Source organism: Sabethes cyaneus, chromosome 2 (assembly GCF_943734655.1).
Source record: "Sabethes cyaneus chromosome 2, idSabCyanKW18_F2, whole genome shotgun sequence".
Lineage (NCBI taxonomy): Eukaryota > Metazoa > Arthropoda > Insecta > Diptera > Culicidae > Sabethes > Sabethes cyaneus.
Genome location: NC_071354.1, coordinates 73,019,106 through 73,037,246, shown reverse-complemented (window position 1 = coordinate 73,037,246; position 18,141 = coordinate 73,019,106). Strand labels below are relative to the sequence as shown.

The 18,141-nt window shown below is 41.0% G+C and overlaps 1 protein-coding gene across 1 annotated transcript; it reads right to left on the bottom strand.

Annotated features, from left to right (window-relative positions):
* Positions 1-6,116: 6,116 nt before the first annotated feature.
* LOC128735563 (substance-K receptor-like) lies at positions 6,117-17,779 on the bottom strand. The gene is made up of 7 exons (XM_053830046.1): positions 17,695-17,779; positions 17,039-17,390; positions 16,857-16,978; positions 16,418-16,650; positions 8,025-8,125; positions 7,405-7,495; positions 6,117-6,731 (listed from the first exon to the last, which is right to left on the bottom strand). Exons 1-7 carry the CDS (start codon positions 17,777-17,779, stop codon positions 6,117-6,119), a joined length of 1,599 nt encoding a protein of 532 aa, XP_053686021.1.
* Positions 17,780-18,141: the final 362 nt, after the last annotated feature.

Below are 18,141 nucleotides of genomic sequence, written 5' to 3'. Positions count from 1 at the left end.
CTTCAACTGGTGCTTCACTTCAAGGGAGTTTTAATAAGGCAGATATTCAAAAATGCAGCAAATCTAGCATATTTTTCCAATACACTCAAGTACTTTTTTTACACGGTTTGTTTTTTCGAATATTGAGAACGGGGCTTTTTAGGGACCATTCATTTATTTCTCAATACGTTTGGGAGAGACCCGACATTCGTCACGTATTTTGTAAATGGTCCCTAAATTGCACCGTTCTTGAGTAATCGAAAAAAACAAACCGTGTAAAAAAAGACTCGAGTGTATGTCAATGATATTTCCTGCGAGAGTAGACGTGTTGTCGGTTCGCACAGAGTGAGTAACATACCATTAAAGCCGCAAGCGTGAGCAGACATAAACAAAAGAGGGGCCACCCGACCTTTCAGAAGAATGCTTTGGTCGGAAAAACGGAGTAATCCTGGGATGGTGAATCTATAATCACTTATCACACAAAGAGACTTTACTTGTTTATTATACAGTAGCGTAAAATTTTGCCATTTACGAATTTATATCAAACCAGGTCTTCCAACCGACCGACAAGGTTAAATATCCCGGACTTTTGGAAACTACTGGAACCAAAATCAAAGTTGAAATTGGACTGGAAATTAGGCTTGGAACTGGATTAGAAATTAAAGTATAAATTGGACTTCAAATCGGTCTTGACATTGGGTACTTAATTAAACTTAAATTTGAATTAATTTGGGCTTGAGACGCTACTTTAAATCGAACTGAAAATTGGATTTGAAATTAGGCTTAAAATTGGAGTAATTTGGACTGGCAGTTTTATTTGGCACTAGACGGGAAAACACACTTAAAACAGAATCTGAAATTTTTATTTGAAATTGGACTTGAAATTGGAATTAAATTAAACTTGGAATTGGATTTGTAATTAAACTTAAAACTTGACTTAAAATTGGATTTGAAATTAAGATTGAAATTGCACTTAAAATTCGAATTGAAATTGTACTTGAACTTAGAAACAAATTTAATCTAAATTGGACTCGAGATTAAACTTGAAATTACATTTTAAATTAGACTTGATACTGGAATTTAAATTGTACTTGAAGTATGGCTCCACAATTGTTTTGTATTCCAGTTATGAAGTTTATCAAAAGACGTATAAGCACAAGGTGTTCAGGATCGTCGTTAGGGTAGGCCGGTTACTAACGGGACTGGCTTCTTCACACAGGACACAGTAAAATAAAACACAAGCTGTCTGGAAACAACCATCCGCCAGCGGCGGTGGCTGCTAGTACACTGACTACTGATTGCTATTTATTGAACCCCTTTTATAAACTTGTAGTAAATAGATTTCTTCCACATTCAGAACAATAGCTCCTGCGTATCCCGTTCAGTCGAACGGACAATAGTTTTTTGTGACTACATAGGGCAAGACAATAGAGGCTAACTGCCAGGGAATATTACAATGCGGCTTTCTGCCGCAACACAAGGATTTTTATATTTTCTTCTTTTTATTCAAATTTTTCTTCAACTACACGTACGTACATTTTCCACACGGAAGTAGACCCGATGACGAGAAGGAAGCGTACTATGCCCAGCTGGAGGTTACGTACGACAGCTGCTTACGACAGGATATCAAGATAGTCATCGGGGATATGAACGCCCAGGTCGGCAGGGAAGCAATGTATAGACCGGTGATCGGACCCCATAGCCTGCACACCGACACGAACGATAACGGTCAACTTTGCAGCTTCCCGAGGCTTGATAGTCAGAAGTACTTTTTTCCCCACAAAGATATCTACAAAGCTACATGGAGATCACCTGACCAACAAACTTCGAACCAAATCGACCATATTCTCATCGGGGGCCGGTTTTTCTCGAACATCACTAACGTACGCTCCCAACGGAGCGAAATGAGTTGACCATGATCCTGAGGAGGACAGAGATCGTGAGTAGCAGAAACAACTATTCCGGGCTAATAACACGCGCAAGTTTTACGAGAAAGTGAATCAAACTCGTAAGGGTTACACACCTAAAGCTGACATGTGTGATTGGTTCATGAGGTGAGTATTTTTCAGGAAAACCAAGTTTTTCAGCTATAACTCTGGTTTCTGGATTAGCAGTCGGAGTGGCTATTGCCGTATCAAGAATTCCTCTCCATTGTACTCGGTCCTGTGCTACTCGTCGTTAATTCTTGCGCGTCTCGACACACGCAAATCGGCTTCAACCTGGTCGAGCCATCTAGCACTTTGGCTCCTCCATTCTTGGTGCCGGTAGGGTTCTTGAAGAGAACGGAGTTCACTGCACAGTCGTCTGCCATCCCTGCGACGAGGTCGGCCCACTGTAGTCATAGAACTTTCGGCAGGTGTCCGACAGGAATCTCTCCAAGCAGTGCCTGTAGCGCGGGATTCGCCTACACCAGTCTCCGCTTTCCGTTTGTACTCCGCCAAAAATAGTCCGCAACAGCTTTCTTTCAATACGGCTAGTGCAAGTATATCTTCCGTAAGAAAAGTTACAGTCTCAAGTCCGTAGAGGACTACCGGTCTGATTAGCGTTTTGTATATCATCAGCTTAGTGCGGCGGCGGATGCTCCTTGATCGAAGCGTCTTACGGAGAGAAAAGTAGACTCGATTTCTAGCTTGAATGCGTCGTTGGATCTCCTTACTCGTATTATTGGCGGTGACCAGAGATCTCAAATATACGAGATCATAAACCATTTCCAGTTCCAGTGTTTTGTCTGGAGCTCTTCCTTCTATATACTTGGTTTTCGCGATGATTTGTTACCCAATCCTAATAGCTTCCGTTTTTTATCGTGAGAAGAATAGTAAGTCTCCGCAGTTCCAAGGTTTCTAGTAATGATGTTGAGATCGTCTACGAAGGCTAGGACTTGGCTGCTTTTGCTGAAAGTCGTTCCTTCCGTTCCGATACCCCTTCGCAGGATCACACCTTCAATAGCGATGTTGAATATCATATGGGATATGGTACATTTCCTTGCTGCAAATTTTTTTTGCGATTCGAAAGGACTCGAGAGTACCCCAGAAACGCGCACGTAGTACATCACTCACTACAGGGTTGCTTTAATCCGCCATGTCAGTTTGTTCGGAAAACCGTACTCGTGCATTATCTGCCATAGCCGTTCGCGTTCAACTGTATCGTATGCTGCCTTGAAATCCATGAAAATATGATGCGTGGGTACGTTGTACTCTCGACATTTCTGGAGCATTTGTTGGAGAGTAAAAATTTGATTCGTAGTAGCACGTGCCCAAATAAAGACCGCCTGATACTGCCCTATGTAATCTCTTGCTATTTGGGATAGGAGATGTAACAAAATCTGGGGAGCACTTTGTAGGCGGTGTTGACCCGCATAATGTCGCGGTAATTACAGCAATTTAGCCGATCGCCCTTTTTGTAGATGGGACAAACTATATATCTTCCATTCACCCCTCTGGTAGTTTCTTCTTCTCCAAAATCCTTTAAATTTTCCAGTGAAGGACCGTTGCTAGAGGTTTTGGCTATAAATGTAGGTTTCTACCGGAAATCCTTTCCGGCGGTCTTTGCGAGCTTGGTTCACCTCCTCGTAAAACTTGCGCGAGTCTTTAACCCGGAATAAACGCTGTAGCTTCTCATGATCTATATCTTCCTTCTGGCACTTTTCCTCCTCAGAATCGTAGTTAATTCATTCCGTCGACGCTTGGCCAAATTCTTCCTCGAGGCAATACTTGGATAGTTTTTTATACCCATTTTTCCTCTCCATCGCTTGTTAGCATTCTCCGTCAATTCAATCATTTCGTGCGCTATAGGTTTTCTTACCTACCGCTGCAGTTGCGGTCAGATTGACGCCCGAGCGTATCCTATTCCAATCGTTTTCGAAGGTCGAAGCATCTAGCTCCGCAGAGGAAGGCAGAGCTTCATCCAGTACGCGCGCGTAGTTCTCGGCAACTCGCGGGTTGTCTAATTGCCGAATGTCTAACGGAGGAGGGCGGCTTTGTCGCGCGGTATAAACCGTGGATAGTTTTGAGCGCAGTTTTGGTTGATAGTTGTGGTCTTAGTTGATATCTGCACCCTACGTTGGTGATGTTCGAGAAAAACCAGTCATCGATGAGAATATGGTCGATTTAGTTCAAGGTTTGTGGACAGGTGATTTCCGGGTGGCTTTGTCAATATCTTTGCGGGGAAAGAAAATGCTTCTGCTTCTTCACCAAGCCACGGAAAGCTTCAGAATTGAACCGATCACCGGTGTATACATTGCTTCCCGGCCGACCTAGGCGGTCATATCCTCGATAACGATCATGATGTCTCGTGGCGTGTAGCTGCCGTACGTTGCCTCCAGCTGCGCATAAAAAGCTTCCTTCTCGTCGTCGGGGCTACCTTCATGTGGACAATGCACATTTATGATGGTGTAGTTGAAGAAATGGCCTTTTATCCTCAACATGAACATCCTCTCGTTGATCGTTTTCCAGACCATTATGCGTTCCTGCATTTTACCCATCACTATGAAGTACGTTTCCAGCTCGTTGGTTGCTTCACCGCTCTGGAAAATTAGGCTTTGTTGGAGGGGCTGCCATCTTATAGTGCCGAGACTACACTGTGCCTCCTTGCATGTTTGTATAAGACCTTGGTTTACACCGGGGTTGGTTACCTGCTTTCCGCTAAGGTTGCTAGAATTTCGTCACGAGGAGGTAGGGATAGGAGTTGCTGGATTAGAGGCTAGGAAGTCTGTATTAAGCATAACTTTGACGAACCAAAGAGATTCGCATACGATGCTGGTCTAACAAGCCAGTCGTCGTACGTTAGAATCTCGGCTTGGTGGTGATGCTAGATAGAATCAGTAGGATTTATGCACTAGCCCCGTAACTGTACTGTACTGTACTGTACTCCAACAGCTGGCCGCGAAGTCTGTCGATAAAGAAGGGCCAAGTCTTAGAAAGACGTTTAAGCCCAAAGGCATAGCTTTTTTAGGGTTGTATGGTGCGTATACGGGAATGATAGAATTGGGAGAATAAAAACAAAAGAAAGCACTAAATTACCTAATATAACGAACTGCAGTAGTTTAGCGGGTAAAACATTCGGGTACCAACGGAAAAAGCGTGGATGTGGGCCTCACATGCCATTGCACAACCGAATATATTGTAGGTTTAGGTCAATACCTAAATTGTTACGTAGCAGTTATGAAAATTCGAAGAATTACCAAAATGGCGCAATTTTTCCAAAAAACAAATGTTTTTTCATCAAAAATCGCCAATTCAGAGCTCATAAAAAACTGGAAAGAGGCTGTTAGAGTCAATAGGATCGCAGCAACTGGTCCTGCAATTGTCTTGCACTGTAACAGCTGGCTGCGAAGTCTGTCGTATAAAAACAGAAGTTCAAGTTTCTGTAACGGAATGTGGCACCTAGGCTTTGTTTTGCTTTTAACAATTTAGATAATTTATTTTTACATGCTGGAAAAAAAAATGTCAGCCAAGTTGGACCACTACATTCTGAGATACACGTGCAGCCAGCTGAAAAAATATGGTTTCGAGAAAAACGCCTTTAAAGTTTCATACAGCGATGCACTTCCCTTGATGTGTTCCCTTAGTTTTTGCCGTAACTTTTCAACTAGATCATATATCAAGAATCCTTTTGGCATGACTGAAGGTATAAGCCTCTCGAAAACGCAAAAAAAAAAAATTTGATTTTTTCGGCTTTCCAGTCCCTTCTTAACGGGAAGCATGATTGCATAAATAACAACACCTTTTTTTATGTTTTGCTAGTTTTAAATTGCTGATTGTGTTTTTAATGCAATAAGTACAATATTTTATGTCACAAAAAAGCAAACTGCGAAATTGAATACCTACACTTATCACACAGAGACCTTTATTCCAAATCGGATTGTCATCAAAATTTCAATCAAAATACGCCACATAATGGAATAGTTTACTAACAGTTACGTCCATTTATATTATTAAAATACCTTCTTTGGTTCCGCTTAGTGCAAAATTGAATAAAACTTCAATATCTTGTATTGCATTTCCTCACATACATTTAAATATTTTAACAAACATTTCGTTGCAGGGGGGAAATGAGTAGGTTGAAATATATTTGTACAGTAGTCTGTTTGGTTAAACGGATTTTCGCCACTTTTCAAATCGTTGCAGTACAAATAAGATTTATCGATTCGACTGCCATGGCAGTAAACAATCGTCTGATTCTCTGTTGTCATCTGTGGTATCCGGATGAGGATGGCTAAGTTTAAGCTTTATCTGTTCGTCACAACCATCTTCGTCTGAATTATGTGTAATCAAACCTTTACCGGTCCGGTTGGAAACCGTCGAACCGAAAGGATCCCGCGAAAGCAAATCCCTTTGTCCCAAACTAGACTTCGGAATTTTTTTCCTATCCTGAAACTGACAGGAACAGTCTTTCGATTCCCAGAGAGGGTTGTGCGTTTTGCGTTGTTCGGAACCATTGCGGTTATCTACAGCCGTCGATTTGTACTGCTGGTGTGCTTGCTTGTGCGCCGGTGGAGCTTGCTGTAGCTGTTCGTGGCAGTGATTTTGATAAAATCCACCACCTCCGCCGTATCCGATGCCGAAACCACCGGCCGAGCCCGCCGGTCTGGTGGAAAACTTGTTGCGAATCGACGAGGTGGCGTAGCTTGACCGAATCGAGCTGACACGGGTGAACATCGACAGATTCTTATCGGTCGACTGATCCTGGTGATAGCCGTGCGGGTTCCGGCCTCGGAATGGATATCGCTTGCGGAATTCGCGTTTAAACTTTTCCTGCCGGTATCCATGGCGTCGAAGTGGAAGTTTACGAGAAAGAGGAGAAAATATGAGAAGTTAATGATTCGCTGTATAACGAGAACGGGGTAGCAGGAAAGGGAAATTAATTAACAAACTTTCGATGTTTGGTTTCGATAAGGTTGGCGAATAATACACGTAACTTCTACTTCCTGATACAACGTATCATTAGTTTGCTATCGAAATCTTAGCTTTGAGTGTAGATATTTATTCTTCAACACATGGGTAATTGATTTGGTTTCTTAGAAAGAGTCGTAGAATGTATATTAGTTAGAAAAATTATTAAAATCTTTACACCTAACTGTATGTGAGTTTTTAACGAAAGGAAGGTTGGCAAAAGAGACGATTTTTGAAATCACCCTAACTCAGAAAGCAATACGCTTAGGTTGGCTAAATAAAACAAACATGAGTGTAAAATTTCCCGAAAAGGAATAAATACACAAAATTTGAGAAAAATTGGAGCACATTTAAATTTTGATTGGTTTTTATGAAATTGTTTACATAGGATATACAAATTGAATTTTAAGGTTTCTTTTCTTATTTGAGGCAATTTTCAAAATTCGGGTCGTGCATTTAAGTTTTCATATCAATATTTTATTTCTACCGAAAATTAAAAAAAAAAATTAATAACTAAAAATGACATTTTACTTACATTATATATTCCGTAGATGAATGGATTGTAGCAGCTGTTGCTCATTGCCAACCAGTCGCACACGAACCAGATTATGTTAATGTAGCGATACCTAATGAGAGCAGATGAGGTTTTAAATTAGCTTCAAATGTGTCCAATTATCTAAAATGCATATGTTGTCGGATGATATCCTCTTCTATCAAAATTCCAAACTATCGCCGCTCATGTAACTAATCGGATCATATTAATTCAATTATCGTGAATTCAAAGCATGCATACTGATAAAATATAAAGGGATAAAGAGACACATTACGTAAATTAATTTTGTAATTTTTCAATTACACGTTATATCTGTTAACGTAATAAATTATTCCTTCACTGAACTATTGTATAGTCACGGAACAGCAAAACGACTAATGGCAAGATACAACATGTGTCAAAACTTTAAACAACTTTAACAACCCTCGTTTAAAAATTATCTTTAAGTTAATTTAAAGTTTCATAAGAGTGATACATGTTATGTCTTGTTCGCCGATATTCGTAGGGTGGTACTCTTACGTTAGCACAGAGGCTAGAAATAGTAACTTGGAGATAGATTTAATTCAACTATTGTTTTAAGAATCAATTAGGTAAATACTTACTCGTTCACCTCCGACCAGGTAACGTTCAAAATGTTGTACAACTGCAGCGGAAACCAGCAAATTGCGAACAGAGCTACCACGATGATTAGCATTTTTATTACCTACGGAGAGGAAAAGCAAAATTTAGTTAAATTAGATTGGTTTCACTTTGTCCGAATGCGCTGCACGGGAACTGAGCTGGTGGATGGATACCCATCCTGGCCCAGTGGATAAATGGTGCATGTAATGAAGTATAGAATGCGGCAAGATAGGATAAATTTCATCCGAAAAATTTCGATTCAATTTGTTGTTTCCAGCGTTATTAGATTAGTGTGTGAATTTTGTGAATTCTAAATTTTTTTTGACATGTATAGAATTTCTGTTGCATTACAAACGAAGTAAATAAAAGTCAACAAAGATTTTCTTTTGGTTCGTACGATTTTATACCTAAATTTATTTACGACTAAAACATTATTTTGCGTTCTTTTACACTTATTATAAGTTGTCTACTAAATTTAAATCAGAAAAAAATTCATGGACTCATAGTCTAAAATTTAGAACATGTTAAAGAAAAAAATTGGAATCCTCATTCGGTTGCGTATAAAGAGCAAGGTAAATAGCTCTAAGGCCAGTCTGAAAGGATGACGATTGAAAATTTAAAGCACCAATAAAATATTTGGGAAAATGTAGCCACTGACTGTGGCTAGCTGCCACAGTAATGAAAACGTGTATTGCGACAGACGAATGTGAGAAACGGACACGACACCGAATGAACATAAGATTGTATGGGAACAAAATTTGTTTACGATCAGGCTGTTACAAACGAACAAACGTCTGTTACTGCGTCAGACAGAAGAATCGAGAAGAACCTGGGAAGCCATCACTCGACTCGACGGTGATCCGGGTGGTGAAATCATTCAACCCAGATTACTCCGTTGTGGTATTTCAGTGGCAGAAGACAACTTTACCCGCTGAAGGCCAAGAAGACGTTGAATCTATTCAAGTGCCGGCGGGAACTTTTGATACACGATGCGACGCATTAGGCGAATGTTTCCACTTGGCTTGCCTAAAAAACGATGAAACGTGCTGGGTTCTACATCTTCCAGAATAAGGAAGTTACCGACCCGGAACGACAAACAAAACACGGGTGGCTAAAACCCAGACCGTACCCGACAGCGGCTGTGGAAACCGAGCCGCGTAGTGATGGTTGTTTGATATTTTTGTTGAATAGTAGTTTAGTCAGCCATTGAATAGTTAAATACCGGGTAACACACGCGTAATAAGCTGTTATACAACAAAAATGTTTGTAAGGTTATTGGGGCAGAGGTTTTACGATGCAACAACTTGGTTGGCCGTTTCTGAAGAGATAAGGAAGAAGGTGCACAAATTCGCCAAAGAGTTCTTGGCTTGGCACGCCATCTATGGGTGCGGCAAGATGTCGTACCTCACCATGGATACCATCGACAAGCAAATCTACCTGAACAAGTGTCTTCAGAACTGCCTGCTGCTATTCCTGCGGTCCCACGAGGCCATATTAGACTGGTACAGTGGACTACGATGTTCCTGTACAAAAAGACGTCAACCTACGAATTTGCTAAAACGCCGGATTGAAAAGTTTTGGGCCATCATGAAGGCTAGACATTGTAAAACATTTAATGTGTCGGAGAACAAGCTCACTTTGAAGGAATTATGGGTAAAAGTATCAATTGACCAGAAGCTTTCTTGTAGTGTTAAGAACATGGTGTGGGCATTTGGTCACAGAGAAGAGATCTAGTAAAGCAATAAAGTAGAAACTAAACCAAAGCATTGTATTTATAATGAATTTTAGCGACCAGTGTTACCAGTTGTGTGGTACTTTTCCGTGCTTGGAGTTGGGTTTGAACTTGGACTTGAGTTTGGACTTGGGTTTTGAATTGGATTTGTATCTGTACTTGAATCTGAACTTGGACTTGGGCTGGGACTTGGGCTGGGACTTGGGCTTGGACTTGAACTTGGACTTGGCCTTGGACTTGGACTTGGAAGTGAACATGGGCCTGGTTTTGGACTTGAACTTGGACATGGACTTGGACTTGGACTTGGACTTGGACTTGGACTTGGACTTGGACTTGGACTTGGACTTGGACTTGGACTTGGGCTGGGACTTGGGCTGGGACTTGGACTTGGACTTGGACTTGGACTTGGACTTGAACTTGGACTTGGACTTGGACTTGGACTTGGACTTGGACTTGGACTTGGACTTGGACTTGGACTTGGACTTGGACTTGGACTTGGACTTGGACTTGGACTTGGATTTGGACTTGGACTTGGACTTGGACTTGGACTTGGACTTGGACTTGACTTGGACTTGGACTTGGACTTGGACTTGGACTTGGACTTGGACTTGGACTTGGACTTGGACTTGGACTTGGACTTGGACTTGGACTTGGACTTGGACTTGGACTTGGACTTGGACTTGGACTTGGACTTGGACTTGGACTTGGACTTGGACTTGGACTTGGACTTGGACTTGGACTTGGACTTGGACTTGGACTTGGACTTGGACTTGGACTTGGACTTGGACTTGGACTTGGACTTGGACTTGGACTTGGACTTGGACTTGGACTTGGACTTGGACTTGGACTTGGACTTGGACTTGGACTTGGACTTGGACTTGGACTTGGACTTGGACTTGGACTTGGACTTGGACTTGGACTTGGACTTGGACTTGGACTTGGACTTGGACTTGGACTTGGACTTGGACTTGGACTTGGACTTGGACTTGGACTTGGACTTGGACTTGGACTTGGACTTGGACTTGGACTTGGACTTGGACTTGGACTTGGACTTGGACTTGGACTTGGACTTGGACTTGGACTTGGACTTGGACTTGGACTTGGACTTGGACTTGGACTTGGACTTGGACTTGGACTTGGACTTGGACTTGGACTTGGACTTGGACTTGGACTTGGACTTGGACTTGGACTTGGACTTGGACTTGGACTTGGACTTGGACTTGGACTTGGACTTGGACTTGGACTTGGACTTGGACTTGGACTTGGACTTGGACTTGGACTTGGACTTGGACTTGGACTTGGACTTGGACTTGGACTTGGACTTGGACTTGGACTTGGACTTGGACTTGGACTTGGACTTGGACTTGGACTTGGACTTGGACTTGGACTTGGACTTGGACTTGGACTTGGACTTGGACTTGGACTTGGACTTGGACTTGGACTTGGACTTGGACTTGGACTTGGACTTGGACTTGGACTTGGACTTGGACTTGGACTTGGACTTGGACTTGGACTTGGACTTGGACTTGGACTTGGACTTGGACTTGGACTTGGACTTGGACTTGGACTTGGACTTGGACTTAGACTTGGACTTGGACTTGGACTTGGACTTGGACTTGGACTTGGACTTGGACTTGGACTTGGACTTGGACTTGGACTTGGACTTGGACTTGGACTTGGACTTGGACTTGGACTTGGACTTGGACTTGGACTTGGACTTGGACTTGGACTTGGACTTGGACTTGGACTTGGACTTGGACTTGGACTTGGACTTGGACTTGGTTTTGAAGAAGGACTTGGTTTTGAATTTGAACTTGGTGCTAAACTGGGACTTTGTTTTGGACTTAAACTAGTTTCTGAACTTGGCCTTAGCTGTGAGTTTCTGAACTTGTACTTGGATTTGGTTTTGAGCTTGGATTTGGTTCTGGACTTGGACTTGAATTGCACTTGGTTCTGGACTTGGACTCGGTTATGAACTTGGCCTGGGCTATGAACTTGGACATGGAGTTGGTGTTGAACTGAGACTTGGTTCTAGACTTGGACTTGGGTCTGAACCTGGATTTGGTTCTGAACTGCGACTTGTTTTTGAACCTGGACTTTGCGCTGAACTAGGACTTGGTTCTGGACTTGGACTTGGTTTTGAACTTAGACTTGGTTCTGCACGTAGACTTGGTCATGAACTTAGACTGAGTTACCGATAAGCCTCTTATGACGTCCTGTCGGAGACCTGTTTTTGGTACAGACATAAGCCTCTTAAATAAATAGATAGAATAGATATGATTGATACACTCAAGTCTTTTTTTACATGGTGGATACGTGCCGCGTAAAAAAACTGCGTTAATTCGAAAAGTGTTGTAAAAAAACCACGTTATTTTGAAAAATGTTGTAAAAAACCGCGTTAATTCAAAAAACGTCGTAAAAACCGCGGTAATTTAAAAATAACCGAAAAAACTACTCGAATTTAAAAAACGCTGAAAAAACACGTTAATTCAAAAGTCATTAAAAACCGTGTAAAAAGAGACTTGAGGTGTATATTGCGAAGATTACACTTTTTTAGACTCCCATGCGAAAATTATTGGCGTGATCATTTTCTGCGTGTTCCACACACGTCTGCAATTTAGCAATTTGAACCATCAGTTTTTCATCATTGCCTCTCCGCTCTACCCTTCCTTCCTTGACTAGCATATTATCAATGTATTTGGTAAGTACAGGATAATTATTAATAAAATATAAATTTGCGTAAGACTCGTAAAACAGCTGCAATATATCATCACTCACATCTTCTGCGCTTCATAAAACTTCCTTTCCAGCTGAAATTTTTATCTATACCTATAAAAATGGATTTCTGTCTGTCTGTCTGTCCTTATGTTCCTAATAGAATCGAAAACTACTGAACCGATCGGCGTGAAAATTTGCATGTAGGGGTTTTTGAGGCAAGGGAAGGTTCTCTCGATGGCAAAAGACCCCTCCCCCCACTAAGAGAGGGGCTCCCATACAAATCTATACCTATAAAAATGGATTTCTGTCTGTCTGCCCGAATGTTCCTTATAGAATCGAAAACTACTGACCAGGGAAGGTTCTTATGATGGTTAGAGACCTCTCCCCCCACTAAGAGGGCGTGGGGCTCCCATACAAAAGAAACACAAATTTCTGCATAACTCGAGAACTAATCCAGCAAATGGAACAAAATTTTACATGTGGGTGTTTTTGGGGATAAGAATTTTTTCTATGGTGAATTGAGACCCCTCTCCACTTTTGGAGGGGTGCTCCTATACAAATGAAATACAAATTTCCGCATAACTCGAAAACTAATTAATCAAATGGAACAATATTTGGCATGTGGGTGTTTTTGGAGGCATGATTTTTTTCTATGATGAATTGAGACCCCTTATCTGTTTAAGAGGGGGGGGGGGCTCTCATACAAATGAAATACAAATTTCCTCGTAATTCCAGAACTAATCAAGCAAATGGTACCAAATTTAGCATGTGGGTGTTTTTGTAGGCAATTTTTTTTCTATGGTGAATATGGTGAAATCCCCTCTTTAGGAGGGGAATAATGACCCCTCTCCCTTTTAAGAGGGGGGCTTCCATACAAATGAAATAAATAATTTCCTCATAATCCGAGAAGTAATCAAGCAAATGGAACCAAATTTGGCATGTGGAGGGTTTTGGAGGCAGTAATTTTTTTAATGATGGTTTGAGACCCCTCACCCCTGTGGTAGGGGGATCAGGATTCTCATACAAATAATACAGAAATTTTTGCGTAACTCAAAAACCAATCGTACTCGACAAATTTTAAACTCTTTCATAAAACATTAATCAATAACAAGACCACCAAAAACTATCAATTAGATAATTCAGCGCCAGAGGGCCACAGGCCGCGAGTGTTGCCGGCGACCTGCCGTCAGAAGCGCCGGCCACTGCGGGGAGCAGTCCCCCGTAGAGATCACCTCTATCTAGGTTTATTTATTCTCCTAGATCTACTGAACTCTATTACTTTCCTGCAGTTGGGTTACCCCTGCGAAATGGTACTTTCTACGAAAAGATTTTCCGTAAGGTTTTTCGCGAAATGGTATATCGTGGACCCCCGTTCGTTTAACCGTTTTTAATCTGAACACTTTTTAATTTGAACCCCGCTGGTTTGCACGACGGGCAAATTAAAAATGGCTCAAATGTCATTCTCAATATGACATCATTTCCTTATGCAGAGAATGTACGTAAAAACGATTTGTTTGTACTGACCTAGCGTGATTAATCTGTTTCACATTCCGTTTCCCCAGCGATTGTGATATAAAATCCGATCGGAAAATGAAATATTCGCTGCTTGCAACTGAGAACTAAATCAAACCATCAAAACAATAACAAAGAGCAGGACGGCCAGTTCATACAAGTTTCAGTATATTTAGGGTTACCAGTTGTTCAAATTAAAAACTAACCCCGTTAGTTTGCATAAGGAAACGTTCAAACGAACGGGGGTCCACGGTACTGCGAAACTCTATATTCCGCGTTATGATCAACCGAGAATTGGCGTTCCGCAAAATGGTATTCGGCGAAATGGTTTATAATGATGGCGAATATTTAGGTGCTATCCGCTTTATTTTATCACGCTAAGCAAAGGGGGGAGTTGTTTTCTACATTTCTGTGAGGAAAATTTGTATATTAAAACACCCATGAATTCCCCAGAAACGTGCAAAACTCAAGATTGTGACAAAAGTCATCAGAGATTCACGATTTATGTACAACATAGTTTAATTTGTGGCAATACGAAGTTTGTCGGGTCAGCTAGTATGTACATAAAAGTAAGACATCTGTATTACGAACGAATGCTTATAAGTCGTATTGCACCTCCGTAGTAGTTTGGAGGCGAAATACGTGATAAGGAATAATTATAAGCGTTCCACCCATATAAGTATTTATATACGACAATATCCGATTAAATGCGACTCGCTCCATACTACTATACAATTCTGTGCTGTAAATCGTGTGTCCGAGTGTTGGCTATTAACCCTTAAATGTGCACGCTGAAAAAATTCATTTAGAAAGAAAACTTACTTATCTAAAGGCGGTAAACATAATTAACTTCGGGGATATTTTTCACTAAGTTGTTTTAAAGCAACATTGCGCATTTAAGGGTTAACATAATATACGGTTGAAAAGCAACTTGAGCGCACTTTATTAAGCTTTAGTTACGATTCCGTATTTAAGAGATATTCACGATAATTTTCGTACATTACTGTATGATTTGATGCTAGCTGGGTTAAAGTTAGGGAAACGATATTTCAACAGCAAAAGCTTGAGTTCAGTCAATCGGACGAGGATGGATTGCTAAAGCGTGAGTCATTTTATATCTGGACCCAAAAAACATGTCTATCTCGTAGCCTTGTTAGTGAAATAAAAATGTTGAGTACTCACAGTGAAGTACATTCATTGCACATTGAAAGAAAAATAGCGAAAAAATGATTCCGATTTGGTTTTGATGAAATCTCGAACTTTTTTTCGAATACAACTCATATTTTGAACATTCTATTGGCTAATCTAAGTGGCCGTTTTGGTTCACTATTTTTTTCATCTAGTCGCAACCCGACTCACCTTCCTATTCTTCTTCTACTTCTGTTTGAGAATTGCCCAATATTTCTTAATTTAGGACACTTGGGTGGTTTGAAGTCCTTTTCGAAATAATCCATCCAAAATCTGGAGTTTTTTTCTCAGCTGCACCTTGCTTGCAGCAATTGAACTTGCTAAGACATCATGTCGACCAGTGACTTTATGAAACTTTTGTCCAGGAAGCTGCCCATAATCCATCTTCACGTACTTTTCATCGTCTGTGAGGATGTAGCCTTTGTAAGAAGTAAGAATCTATGTACAATTTCCGGACACATCTTTTGGCCACTGCTTTAGTGTCCTGTTTGGTTGTTGGTTGGCTCGAAAAGATCGAAATGCTTCTCACGAAAGAATTCTTCTGAAGGACTGTGGCAGATATTGAATTTCTTGGCGATATCATAATGCCACAGTCTTGGATTTGCCTGAACCACGACGCATTTGCGAAGTGGGTATCCACCATATTTATGCAGACCCAGAGACTCATGGCGACGCAGCTTAGCCAACGACATCCTCTGTTGATGTTGAAAGCTATGGTGGGCAACTTTTGGTAGCGGAAATCTATGGTTTCATCCCTTTGTTCTACCGGATCGGTGTACATGGATATATGAGTAAGTAAGTGTGCAACATGGATTTGCGATTCGCAACTTCCATCAAATATAATTTCTTTGAAACAAAATAAATAGTGACGAACTTTTCTGCACAAGAGAAAACATTTCACTGCTGTCAAAGCCTATCAGATCCGACCAGTAGAAGCGCTGCAGTAATATAAACAGTGCGTCCAGGCTCGAGTTATATCATTTTGAACAATTTCGATGTAAATTCCGAATATCAAGGTTGCACCATGAGGAATTCAAACTGTTAAAATTAACGTTTAATATTATATTGTCGATAGATTAGATTATGTGTAAGAATTGTTCTTTTCTGTATTTAAAAGTGTTTTTCAAAGTTGTAGGTTTTCACACTCAACTGATAAATTAAAACGAAAACCTTGCCTGTGACGGAAACCTGCCAATCAATCATAGTTATGCTGAGAATGCTTACCTTTTTCTTGTTTTTCAGCATCGTCATGTCCCGCGAATCTTGCGCATTCCCAGGTGTTTTCGATCCCCACAACCGAAAGGCCATTTGAATGTAGACGAAGCTGATGACGCACAACGGAACGAAGTACTGCACCAGCGTTAGAATGTACCGGTACAGGAGCATTTCTGATTCTTCAAAGTTGACCACCTGACAGAAAGGTTTCGTGATGTTGATGTACGTGTCATTGGTATCACCTACGTATCGTTTCAGTTAGTTGGAAACGTAGAAAAATGGTCATTGTTCGATCAATCATTAGGTTATAATACACACAGAAAGAACGTCTAACAAAGGTATCTTATTCGGATATTTTGATCGCACACATTGTGACAAATTCGTGTGAAAATGTTCTGCTTTTCATCAATTTTGATTACCTTTGCTTTACGTTCCATTGAATACACACCCAGTGCGACCAGCGACAGGGGAACGACCCGCAGAGCGAAAATTGTCGGAGCGGCCAGCGCGAACGACAATATCCAGATGGCACTAATTACGAACTTGGAGATGTTTTTCGAAGTGCGAGCTCTGCAGGAGCAGGTCAAAGGTTAAACTAATATCGGTTTCATTCTATATGCCATTAAGTACCTAAGTGGATTAATTATGGCCCTGTGTCGGTCGACGGCAATGGCCGTTAGCGTAAAGACGGACACATTGACGCTGAGCAGTTGCACGAACGGACAGAAGGGGCACATGAAGTCGGGAAGGTTCCAGCGCTGCAGCAGTGCTGCCTGAAATTGAAACGGGATGGCAAACATTCCTATCGTGACGTCCGCCAGGGCTAGGTTCGCTATAAACATGTTTGTAATAGTTTGCATCTGCTTCGTTGTGACGACGATCCATATTACCAGCGAGTTGCCTATCACAGCTAGAATACTGATTGTTCCATAGAACACGGACAATAGTATGATCAGACCCACGGGGACATCGTACAGGGCATCTGCGGAAGGGATTATCATTGAATACAACAAACTGATAATATTTTCTTAACTACTGTGTTACCTGACTCATAACGAATATACGTTATATACGGGTGAGGGTCTCGTAACTCACAAAATTTGTGTTTTTTTCGTTTAATTGATCATAAATTCGAATAGAGCATACAAATATCAACTATATAACATAAGAAATTACATGTTTACTTCAAAAATAAAAGCATGAGAGATTTTAGAATTTCGGAAATAGGGGTTCGTTATGAGTCAGGTAACACAGTGGGAACAGATTTGCTTCGTCAGGTCACATACCTTGTTCTTTAACAATTTGAACATCACTCGTGTTCAGTGTGTTGTTGTTTGCATAATGGAAGGCGATTGAATCCACTACACGCATTCTGGAATGAGAAAATGAGATGATGCAAGTAAGAAACAAAATCTCATTAATGAGAAAATTTGAAAGTTGTCCCGCAAAGATGTTTATTTATTTAATTATCTAATTGGGCGGTATCCTTAATAAAGTTGAAATGTCATATTGTGGAGCTTACATTGGTTTTATTTTGTCAGGAACTGTAACCCCGGGGTTCGTTTAGATTGAATTTAATTTGAACTGGAGAATTCAAGCTGCCTGCCTACTAACCAGAGGTCTGCTAGAAAAAGGAAAAAGGAGTGCGCTAATGTTAGTTAATGTTATTTTCGAAGAATAGAACTCATTTCAAAACGCTTCTGTATATATTTGTAAATCGTAACCCATTACGG

Excerpts from the sequence above, each read along its gene's own strand:
- LOC128735563 (XM_053830046.1), bottom strand. The coding sequence starts at position 17,779 with ATGCGTGTAGTGGATTCAATCGCCTTCCATTATGCAAACAACAACACA. Across the intron at positions 16,979-17,038 it reads GCCATAATTAATCCACTTAG|AGCTCGCACTTCGAAAAACA; the intron begins GTACTTAATGGC and ends CTGCTCCTGCAG. Across the intron at positions 8,126-16,417 it reads TGCTGAAAAACAAGAAAAAG|GTAATAAAAATGCTAATCAT; the intron begins GTAAGCATTCTC and ends TCCTCTCCGTAG.